This window comes from Staurois parvus, unplaced genomic scaffold, assembly GCF_062004578.1.
Source record: "Staurois parvus isolate SC_StPar_1 unplaced genomic scaffold, SC_StPar_1.0 ptg000827l, whole genome shotgun sequence".
Classification (NCBI taxonomy): Eukaryota; Metazoa; Chordata; class Amphibia; order Anura; family Ranidae; genus Staurois; species Staurois parvus.
Window position 1 is genome coordinate 7,524,538 of NW_028318623.1, and position 12,960 is coordinate 7,537,497.

Genomic DNA, 12,960 nt, shown 5'->3' on the forward strand with positions numbered 1-12,960 from the left:
TTTTTATCTACTTCTACCTTCCTCTTCCTCTCCTCCCCTGGCACCACCAGTCAATCAACTATACTTCAGTATTCACCTTCAATGAATTATCTTAGAATACCCACCCTAACTCCTCTAAGGAGCCCAGTCTGCACCGCAAAATTGATAACATTCTCCTTCTCACAGCCACATTTATTCAACCGCGATTTTCTCAAACAACAACTCAATTATTCTGTTCCTGAAGCAAGAGATTCACATTATGATTAATATTACATTTCTTAATGTACGTGGCTTAAATTCTCCCTTCAAAAGATCGATGCTTCAAAAAGAAACCCGAACGTTTCAGGCCGACATACTCTTTTTACAGGAAACCCACTTCACTACAAACAAGACCCCCAGGCTACAACTCCATCGATTCTCACATATCTATATGGCTACTAATCTCAAGAAAAAAAACGGTGTCATTACAGCTATAAAGGACTCTGTTCAGTTCCGAAACATCTCAGAAATCGCTGACCCCCAGGGTCGCGATCGTATCCTAGTTTGCCAAATAAATGACATTCTCAACACTCTAGTAAATATCTACGGCCCCAACAACAACCAGATGCAATTTTACCATAAGCTATACACTATCATTTCAACTCATAAGCAAGGCAGACTCCTCATTGGCGGAGACTTCAATGCTATTGGTAATCCTCTTTTAGACTCATCCTCCAACAAAAGATCCCCTAAACTAAATTTCAACTACTTTCTGCACAACCATGATCTTTACGACATCTGGAGATGTCAGCACGGCAATGAGAGAGACTACACCTACTATTCCCCGTCTCACCTTTCCTACTCCAGAATCGATTTTTTCATCACGGACAAATGGACATTACAACACGTGATATTGTCCAAAATTGGTACCATAACCTGGTCAGACCACGCTCCAATCAACATATCCTTAGACGACAATCAACGCTCAGCAATTCCGCCTATCTGGAGACTAAACTCTACAATTCTGAAGAACCCAGATAACCAGAAACACCTGTTAGAAGCCCACAATTTATTTTTTGAATTTAATTCTACTCCCGACATTCCTATAACAACAATATGGCCCGCTTACAAGGCTTACATGAGAGGTATCCTCATACAACTAAACTCCCGTATCAATAAGCAACGGTCCCAACAAATCGATCAACTATTAACCTCTATCAAACTAAACGAAGAAATCAACAAAAAAAAACCAAATCCTTCCACACCCGCAGCCTTGACCTTGGACAGAAATAAACTGCGAACTATTTTACTCCACAAATATGACATTAATCTTCAAAAAACAAAATCCAAATTCTACGCACTCGGTAATAAAGCAAACTCACTCTTAACGAAAATAATTAAACAAAAACATCTCAAATCTAAAATCTCCACAATTCAACACCCAACCACACATGCCTCGCTTACAAACCCGCAAGACATAGCCAACGCTTTCGCGACCTATTACCAAAATTTATATAATATTAAAGATGACCCAACTACAACCCAACCGACGATTATATCTATCCAAAACTTTCTAGCTACCACCAATCTTCCCCGACTCACCATCTCAACTCACATCTCTTTCCATACCGATTTCTCCTGTAGAAGTAGAAAAAACTATAAAAACCTTACCTCTAAACAAATGCCCAGAAATGATGGTTTCACGAACGAATTCTACAAAATATTTGCACCCAATCTCACACCACATTTATCTGTTCTATACAACCATGCCGCCTCTACAGGTGAATTCTCTACCGAAATGCTATAATCGATAATCACAACTATTCCAAAGCCGAGTAAAGATCCCCAATTGGTCCAGAACTACAGACCAATCTCACTACTGAACACAGATATAAAACTATACACCAAAATAATTGCCCAAAGTTTGCTCCCCAACCTACCTACACTAATCCACCCAGACCAAGTGGGATTTATCCCTGGTCGACAAGCACCAGACACAACCAGACGAATCATATCCCTCCTACACAAACTTGAATCCACTAGCCAACCCTCCTTACTTTTATCTCTAGATGCTGAAAAAGCATTTGACCGAATTCACTGACAATTCATGAAACTTACACTCCAAAAATGTGGAATTACAGACTGGATGTTATCGGCAATCCTATCCCTCTACTCCAACCCTTCTGCCAAAGTTCTAACTAATGGCACACTTTCACAACCCTTCTACATATCCAAAGGCACTAGACAGGGCTGCCCCCTATCCCCCATAATTTTTACCTTACTCATCGAACCGTTAGCATCTAAACTTAGAGATGACCCAACATTCAAAGGAACTACCTCAAAAAAGAACACAAAATTAGCCTTTTTGCAGACGATATCATCCTAATGATCACTAATCGCTATAAATCGCTCCAATCAATATGTACACATCTCCATACCTACGCATAAGTCTCTTACTACAAACTCAATGAACCCAAATCCTGTATCTTAAATCTTTACACACCCGCTAAGATCAAGAATATTCTGACTAAACATTTCCTGTTCTCTTGGGAACAACACAGCATCCCTTATTTGGGGATCAAACTCACCACTACAACTAACCAACTATATGCTGCCAACCACAAAATGCTACTCGAAACCATCCCACAAGAATTTAAAAATCTATGTACATCAACTCTGTCGACAATGGGTAGAGTAGCAACTTTAAAAATGTGCATACTACCCAAAATACTTTATATATTCCGCACACTCCCCATTCCTGTTCCTAGCACCTTTTTTTCCAAGCTCCAAGCAATATTAGCCAGATTCATCTGGAACTCAGAAAAACCTAGATGCACCACAAGCCTCCTAATACGCCCAGCCTCTAGAGGAGGAGCCGGTCTCCCGCACTTAAAATCATATTACCATGCCATCCTTCTAGACCAGCTCTTTTTCTGGTGGCATCCTACTAATGAAAAAACTTGGACCACCATGGAAACTTCTCCACACCTACCGCACACACTTGAAAAAATGCTGTTCCTACCCCAAACATCTCAAAATCAACTCCTATCCAAACATCCCTGTATCCTTACACGCCTGGTATGACCTCTTAACTTGCAACCAGTCAGATATACTGTAGATACTAAACGAATCCCTACACCAATTTCCACTTTACACTTCATCACTCCCTCCCTAAACCTAACACAATGGGAGAATCGAGGCATATCTCATATTCAAGACTTATACACAAACCACAAATTAGACTCCTTTTCCACTCTCCAGAAGAAATTCCACCTCCCTGACAAAGAAAACTTTACCTACATATGAAAAGCCCATTCCCTACACAAAATAAATATACCACTTGAAAGGACAATTCCTGCTATTGCATACCACTTCTTTCATAAGGCACAATATCCAAAGAAAGGAATCTCGACCTTCTATACGCTTATAACCAAAGCACAGTTTACCCTTCACACTACCTCCCTAACCAATTGGGAAAAAATCCTCCTTCAACCAATAAGCCCACACACCTGGGAAAGAACCTTCACTATCACTCACAAAGCCTCTAAATGTAGTTCCCACTGGGAAACGTACATGAAAATTTTACACCAGTGGTATTTAACACCTGTTAAACTCGCCTTATATTACTCTCAACACTCACCCACCTGTTGGAGGCAATGCGGAGAAACAGGATCAATTCTTCATTTACTGTGGACATGTAAATCCCTCAAATCCTACTGGAACAGAGTCTTCCAACTGATCTCCTCAATCACTGGAGTCCCGTTGACCCCAAACCCCGCTCTCGCCCTCCTACACATAGGAATAGATCAATTCCCTACAGACTCACGCACCATCATTATTCACACATTAGCAGCCGCTAAAATTAATATTACTAAACTATGGAGATCCATCAAAACTCCCTTTCTTTCAGCTCTAATATCTGACCTTAACCTTCAATGCGAGATGGAGAGAAGAACAGCCTCCCACAATTCCTCCTACCACAAATTCAAATTTCAATGGTCTCGATGGTTACAAAACCCTAATTGTTCAATAAAATAACTATAGAATAGCACCACACTATAACCTATACACCTGACTGGTGCCCTTCCCCCGCTATGCCACCCCCCCCCTGCCCCTTCTTCAAAATGTACCTAACTTCCATCTAAGCACGGTTCACACCATACCAAGCATACATCTCATGTAAACGTGACCTAAGTCTACAGTTTTCTACCTCTTTCATATCTAGCGACTGTAATAATTGATTGTGAACCTCCTCCATGTTAATATACATTAATCTGTATGTTAAAAATCCTTCAATAAAAAATATTTGAATATAATAATATACCGTATTTTCCGGCGTATAAGACGACTTTTTGACCCTTGAAAATCTTCTCAAAAGTCGGGGGTCGTCTTATACGCCGGTATACGTCAGGGCGGCACTTTTTAGGGGGGCGGCGCAGTGCTGCCGCCGTCCCCCCCTTCCGACGGAAGGGACACTAAGTACAGGGGTGGGCAGAGGGCTGCTGTCTCTTACCTGGCTTCGGTCCCACGGAGATCCAGTCCAGGAAGCGCTGCTCCTTCAGTCACTCCGGCCACTCCCTCACTCCTGCCGCTCGGCTCCGCCTCCTCACCGGTCATTAGCCACCAGAACTGTAGCTCAGGAAAGGCACACAGGCGGCCAATCACGGGCGAGGAGGCGGAGCCGAGCGGACCCGCAAAAATCGAGTGAGGGAGCAGCCGGTAAGTGTACAGTGCAGAGGTGCTGCTGCAACCACATATGCTGGCTGCAGCAGCACCATACTGGAACAGGGGTCAGCAAGTGTCATTGGTGTCAGTGGGAGGAATAGTGCCCCATCATTGGTGTCACTGATACTAATGACGGGGGCATTATTCCTCCCACTGACACCAATGATGGGGCACTATTCCTCCCACTGACACCAACGATGGGGCACTATTCCTCCCACTGACACCAACAATGGGGCACTATTCCTCCCACTGACACCAACAATGGGGCACTATTCCTCCCTCCACTGACACCAACGATGGGGCACTATTCCTCCCACTGACACCAACAATGGGGCACTATTCCTCCCTCCACTGACACCAACGATGGGGCACTATTCCTCCCCCCACTGACACCAACGATGGGGCACTATTCCTCCCCCCACTGACGGGGTACTATTCCTCCCACTGACACCAATGATGGGGCACTATTCCTCCCACTGACACCAATGATAGGGCGCTATTCCTCCCACTGACACCAATGATGGGGCACTATACCTCCCACTGACACCAATGATGGGGTGCTATTCCTCCCACTGACAGCAATGATGGGGCATGGTTCTTCCCACTGACACCAATGATGGGGTGCTATTCCTCCCACTGACACCAATGATGGGGCACTATTCCTCCCACTGACACCAATGATAGGGCGCTATTCGTCCCACTGACACCAATGATGGGGCACTATTCCTCCCACTGACACCAATGATGGGGTGCTATTCCTCCCACTGACACCAATGATGGGGCATGGTTCTTCCCATTGACACCAATCATGGGGTGCTATTCCTCCCACTGACACCAATGATGGGGCACGATTCGTTGCTCTGACACCAATGATGGGGCACGATTCCTCCCACTGACACCAATGATGGGGTGCTATTCCTCCCACTGACACCAATGATAGGGCACGATTCTTCGCTCTGACACCAATGATGGGGCACTATTCCTCCCACTGACACTAATGATGGGACACTTTCTTGGGTACATTTTCTTGTGGGTTGCCATGCGTTAGCAAACACAAACTTTCTGTGCTGAAAGCGGTAAATTTTTTTGCATGGAAATATGTCATTTTTTTATTGGTGGCCTGTAATTTTTAGGAATAACTCACTGAAATCTGTCCGAAGAAGAGTCTAGTAAACATCCCGGGTATGATAAAATTTGAAACACGAAATCATAAATTATAATAATCATAAAAAATAATAATAATAAATTTAATTCATTAATGTAATCAAACCAAAAACACTGAAATTTGAAATATAGCGCCAAGTTCGCACATTACTGAGCAAAGTCGCAGAATCGTTTTCAGTGTCTGATGACGAATTTCCCCCACGAATCATTATCACTCAATTCTGCAAGTGGTTCTGATTTCCTATCGCTGTTCTCTAGCCAGTCTAAAACTGCTTTTGACCTAAAGGGACGCTTTTTGGACGCCATGGACTTTTCTCAGATTCCAGGCAGAAAGAACAGTAAAAATGCAGGCAGGGCGCCGGACAAAGCACTCGGGACAAAATGTATGTGAAATGGGTTGAAACAGCAATGTTATACTATGTGATTTTAGTGTGTTAGTGAATGTCACCTTTTAAAAATTTTAAGTTTCCCGCCGGTTCCGCAGGGAATGGAACCCGGAAGACAGATGCCGGCATCGGCCGGAGGAGATGGCCGGGGACGCTGCAGGGAACACATCGTGGGAACGCAGGACAAGGTAAGTGATCGAGGGAATCCCTGAGCAATGCTGCATGGTAATCCCGAGTGTAGCTCGGGGTTATCGCTTTTAGAACTGATAATTAACCCCGAGCTACACTCGGGAACACCGCCAGGGAGGTTAAGCCTTGGCTCCTTCTGGAGAGGTAAGTAGTACTTCTGTTGAATGAATGTATTTTTAAAAAATTGTTTTCAAATGTCACCATAGCTCCCAACTGTACCTGATTTCGAGGGACTGTCCCTGATTTGGAGCAAAGCCCCTCTGTCCCTCCTTCCTCCTCATTTGTCCCTCATTTTGGTCTGAACTATATAGTTGTATATAAAATCCATGTTTTATCTATCAGAAAGTGTTTCCCAGTGCTGAACCTTTTATCCATTTTCTAAATTGCTGCATTTGTAAACTTCAAAAGCCAATATAAAGGAATAGCAGTGGTAAAAAAGTACTTGTGGGTTTAACGACTCATTTTTTGGGAGTAATTCTCCTTTAAGGGGGCGTGGCAACGTCTGTGTCCTATACCTACATATTTCTGCTAATAGGTGTCCCTTGTTTCCATCTCAAAAATTTGGGAGATATGAGTCAGTCGCTGTAAGACCTCCCAAAACTGCATATTGAATTTTTGATGACTGTACACTTTCAGCAATTCCTTGACCAATTACTTCATGGCACAGATCACTTGTTTCTTACCTATAACATTTAGTTGTATAGAGTTGCTGGTGTTGGAGCTGACAGGGTTCTGGATGGTGCAGGTGTATAATCCTCTGTCATTCTCTGTGATTGGCTGGAAGTAGAGGTAGGAATCCTGGCACTTCACATGGGGCTCAGAGCAGATGTTCTTCCCATCACAGTAGAAGGTGTAAGTAGTGACAGTCTGGCCACTGGCATTACAATGGAGAGACACATAGGTGCCACCAATGAGATTATCAGAAGTGTCATTTCTACTCAGGACAGGAGCATTGAGAATAGCTGGAATGGAAAAAAAGAAAGTTATATGTACCAGCTTATTACTAGTATGATAATGGCACTTACAGATAAGACACTGACATACAGTGACACAAAAAAAAACAAAAAAACGACAAGTTAGTTGACTAATATAAGGAACAACGAAAAATCACAGAAGACATGAAGCCTTCTCATTCCATGTCCATAAAATACCTCTTTACCCATATGAAAAGAATGCAGTGATAGTTATTGTAAAGGCCCCTTTCCCAGGGCTGTCCTCCATTCTGTGTCATCTGTAAACAGATCCCATGCTGAGCTGTATTAGAACACGACCAATGTCTCTTTTGTGAAATCCATGTCCACTTTGATTTTTGTCTCAATCTTGAGATAGAGGAAAAATGGACGCCTGTGATCTATACTGGTGAGAGGACATAGGCAGATATACAGTTGTGTTCAAAATAATAGCAGTCAGACATCACTAACCGGATCAATTACTGTTTTTGGTAGAAATGATATTTCTACATGGCAAATAATTTACTAGCAGGTGTAGTAGAGTAATAGAAATCCAACAGACCCAACAGTCATGACATGCATGCTGCTGATTCTGTGTAATTGAATCACTAATTGAAAGGGGCATGTTCAAAATAATAGCAGTGTGGAGTTCTATTAGTGAGGTCATTCATTCTTTGAAAAACAGGTGGCAATTATTGCCCTTATTTAAGGAAGGAAGGCAGCAAATGTACATGCTGGTTACAGTGCATTTCTCTCTTGAATTCTGAGGAAAATGGGTCGTTCCAGACATTGTTCAAGAACAGCGTACCTTGATTAAAAAGTTGATTGGAGATGGGAAAACATATAAAGAAGTGCAGAAAATGATAGGCTGCTCAGCTAAAATGATCGCAAATGCTTTAAAATGGCAACCAAAACCTGAAAGACATGGAAGAAAGCGAAAAACTACCATTCAAATGGATAGAAGAATAGCCAAAATGGCAAGGACTCAGCCAACAATCAGCTACAGGAAGATGAAAGAAGGTGTAAAGTTCCCTGTGAGGACTGTTACAATTAGAAGATGCCTATGTGAAGCCAAGCTATCTGCAAGAAGCCCCCGCAAAGCCCACTGTTGAAAAAAAGACGTGTGCTGAAGAGGTTACAATTTGCAAAAGAGCACATTGACTGGCCTAAAGAGAAATGGCGCAACATTTTGTGGACTGATGAAAGTAAGATTGTTCTTTTTGGGTCTAGTGGGCGGAGACAGTTTGTCAGACGACCCCCAAACACTGAATTCAAGCTAGAGTACACGGTGAAGACAGTGAAGCATGGTGGTGCAAGCATCATGATATGGGGATGTTTCCCATACTACGGTGTTGGGCCTATTTATCGCATACCAGGGATCATGGATCAGTTTGAATACATCAGAATACTTGAAGAGGTCATGCTGCCTTATGCTGAAGAGGAAATGCCCTTGAAATGGGTGTTCCAACAAGACAACGACCCCAAACACACAAGTAAACGTGCAACATCTTGGTTCCAGACCAACAAGATTGACGTTATGGAGTGGCCAGCCCAATCCCCGGATCTTAATCCAATAGAGAACTTGTGGGGTTACATCAAAAATGCAGTTTCAGAGGCAAAACCAAGAAATAGAGAAGAACTGTGGAATGTAGTCCAATCATCCTGGGCTGGAATACCTGATCACAGGTGCCAGAAGTTGGGTGATTCCATGCAACACAGATGTACAGCAGTTCTCAGAAACAGTGCGACTACAACCAAATATTCATTAAGTGATTCAAAGGAAAGCAAAATCTTCAAACATTTTTCAGTTTATATAGTGAATGTTTGAGTTTGTAAAGAAGAATACAAAACACTGCTATTTTTTTTTGAACCGTCTAATACTCACTTTTCTTCAATTTCTTTAGAGAAACAACACAAATTTGATATATTTTTCTTCATGTTTTCATTTGGAATAGAATGTGTAGTGCTATTATTTGGAACACAACTGTACATCCATTCCCATCAATGTTCATCTGCACTGCACTGTGAAAAGTTTCTTCTTAAATATTTGCATCATTTCATCTTTGGAGAGAGTATGTGAGTTATGACGTTTGATAAGGGTTTGATCACAGTATTGGAGGGGATACATTACATAGTTACATAGTTAGTCTGGCTAAAAAAGACAAAAGTCCATCCAGTTCAACCATTAAAAAAAAAAATACAAAAAGCTATAATCCTATACCCACAGTTGATCCAGAGGAAGGCAAAAAAAAACCCAGCAAAGCATGATCCAATTTGCTCCTGCAGGGAAAAAAATTCCTTCCTGATCCCCCGAGAGGCAATCGGATATTCCCTGGATCAACTTTACCTATAAATGTTAGTATCCAGTTATATTCTGTGTACCTAGGAAAGAATCTAGGACTTTTTTTAAAGCAATCCATTGAGCTGGCCAGAACCAACTCTTGAGGGAGTCTATTCCACATTTTCACAGTTCTTACTGTGAAGAAACCTTTCGTGTTTGGAGATTAAATCTTTTTTCCTCCAGACGTAAAGAGTGCCCCCTTGTCCTCTGTGATGACGTCAAGGTGAATAACACCGAGTTCACTATATGAACTACATGCTTTTCCAGGGTGACAAAAGCGCATGAAAACTATTTCCTCCAAAACCCTATGTAACCGTTTAAACTGCAGGTGCGTTGTGCTTTGAAAAATGTTGCATGCAGCATCTGTGAGAGAGAATGAAAGAGAGAACTAGGGAGAGAGAGAGTGAGAACAAGGGAGAGATTGAGGCTCCATTCACATATGGGTGGTTTGAATTGCGGGCAGAAACGCTGCAATTCTGCGATATCAATCGCTTTGCTAAAATGACAAATCGCACAATGCGCAATTCAGGTGCCATTCACATGGCAAATCATGCTGCAATCACAACAAACTGCATCACGCAAAGCTTGTTACCCAAAAATGAGCTCTTGCTTATTCGTGCGGCCTTTTAATGGGGCATCAGAGCGGAATAGCCCCTCAACTTAGTCTGCCCCTGTCCTCGGGATACCTGGGTCCCTTGGGAAGTCCGGGCCCCCTACCTGTGTATGTATTGATGGCAGCCTTGCAACTTCTCAGTATGACCTGTACATTATATTAGGTCATTTATTAGGTCATTCCCCTTTAAGCAGGGTTCCCAGATCATTCGCTATTGCCTGTGATTCTCCTTCTCCTCCTTCAGTCCATCAGAAGAGGGAGCAGAAGGTACAGAACATCTCAAGGTTGCCATACTGCATTTTACAGAAGATTGCAGCACTGCAGATTGAAAAGGAAAGTAACAGATCTTACAGAGGTCTCATCTTCATTTCCACTTTTAGTTTTCTCTCCACCTGATTGGGACAGAGACCTAAAATTCCTCCATCTAGACCTACTCCTCCTTCTTCGGACTGGAGGAGGAGAATACCAACCTAATTGTTCACATCGTTCCTCCCAAGATCTCCTACTCTCTAGTTCCCTGGTCACCTCCTCCCATGCTTGTCTCAAGGACTTCTCCACAGTCTCTCCCATTCTCTGGAACTCCCTTCCCCAATCTATCTAACTATCTCCTACCTTCTTCTCTTCAGAGATGCCTATCCTGCCTCCACCTAACAACCATACTTTTATTTTCTCTTTATTACCTTTTCTATCTCTTGACCCTCCCTCTTAGATTGTAAGCTCTAACAAGCAGGTCCCTCTGGTTCCTACTGCATTAAATTGTAATTGTACTGTCTGCCCTCATGTTGTAAAGCACTGCATATACTGCTGGAACTATATACTGTAAATCCTAAATAATAATAAAAATCACAGCCAATAGCAAATGATCCAGGAACCCCACATAAAGGGGGGAAACACTTTATATTACCTAATATAATGTACAGGTCATACTAAGAAGGTGAGAGCATAACTGGTGTTTATGCCCAAAAGTGAAGGTGGAAGGTGTCACGGATCCACGATCGCCGACACCAACATGCAACAGTCGCACGACCGCGACTAACAGTAATACGTCACACCCACGGCGTCAGACCCCAGACCTTCTCACCAAACTCGTAACCGAAGGACCGGCCGATCTAAAACCGCAGTGTGACGCGCGTAACAAGGCCACACTCAGCTGCACCCAGCACAGCGATTGCCCAGCTAATGGACTACAATCGGTGCCTGCAGCTTAAATGCGCTTGTTACTGGGTCAGGTTAATTACGCAACTAACCCTCTACTGCCACCACCACTTTTGTCGGAGACTGGGAAACTCCCGTTATCAAATATACACTATAATGATTGAAATAATGATCTATATAGCACGGCCCGTGGACCTGTTATACAGAGATATACCAAACAGTAGCGTCTCTTCAAAGGCAGGGATTCGTGAATTGCAAGTAAGCGCTTAGAAACAGTTTAACACTTTCAGAAAGAAAGATTTATTACTAAAAGAGTCAAAACAGGTGCAATACAATATTTACAAAGAGATGTCACAAAAATATATATATATATATATGTATACAAAGACACAGCAAAGAGATAATTAGGAAGAAGATTACAGGGTTAAGTTACTTGCCCATATGCCTGGGTTTGCAGAGTCCAGCTGCAGAGCAGGGGGATTTCTTGATCTCCTTTTGTTACGATGTTAGCTGCGAGATCTCCTACACTCTGGCTCTTGGCTTGTCTGCCTGTCTCTCTTAAAATCCATCTCAAAGGGAGGGGGGGGGGCTCTGACTATAGTTTTGGGAGTGGTCATTGGGAAACTCAGTTAAAACTAACAGCTTCATAATCCATGACACGAAACATACAGTTGACCTAAGGAATGTGCAATTACTCTGGTCAGTTTGATAATGTGTGGGCTTACGCCGTTTTGGGTCAATGCTTTCCCAGACCACTGGCACCACCAGGGATGTCTTACCCCGGTTGACCTACACCATCTGTCAGGAGATAACGTTTGCCTCTCAGGACTGGAAAGGGGGGATGTGAGGAATGATCGAGGAATACCTCAAATAACAGAACAGAACAAGACAAAGAAGAACTCCGCTTCCAGCTCTGATGAGCTAGTTTGTTACAGAAGGTTGCACAAATAAGTTAGTAGAAACACAGATCACGGAATGAAGTCAAATACAGTACAAATAGACTGTAATTTGCTGTGAAATAATTTGGCAGGGTTGATTGGATATGCTTATATTTGTTGTGTATTTTAATTTAATGTGCATTGTTTTGTGTATTTTAACATATTATTGCAGTGAATGGCTGTTGATATCATGATTTTTATTATTTCTGTCAACTATGAAGTTGTCATACATGGGAATTCTTTGGAAGATTATTTCTGAGAGCAAACTACTATAACCACTTGGGAGAACGTTCTGGATAAAAGCGCACAGATGTGTCCCAAAGGAAATAAGTGAATGGTATATGTCAGCTGTGATTAGTGGGGAAAAAACTCACTGCTGCCATGGTAAAAACACATCGGTTTATGGAAAGTATGAACAGGAGCCAGGCGCTGTGTAGTTTTGTGATAAAAGTAATACACCTTAGATGGAGGTGTTCCTTTAATACTTCATATGGTAAAAAATAGATAACCAGCCTGTGGCTTTAACCACCTTCTGCCCGCC

At 42.5% G+C, this 12,960-nt stretch overlaps 1 protein-coding gene across 1 annotated transcript in view; it reads right to left on the minus strand.

The window, feature by feature from the left end:
• The window catches only part of LOC149443898 (cell adhesion molecule CEACAM5-like), an 81,589-nt gene that overhangs the window by 23,800 nt on the left and 44,829 nt on the right, over window positions 1–12,960 (minus strand). Inside the window, exon 3 of the mRNA XM_089655232.1 lies at window positions 7,106–7,384. Within this exon, the coding sequence (XP_089511358.1) occupies window positions 7,106–7,384 (279 nt within the window). The remainder of the gene's footprint in view (window positions 1–7,105; window positions 7,385–12,960) is intronic.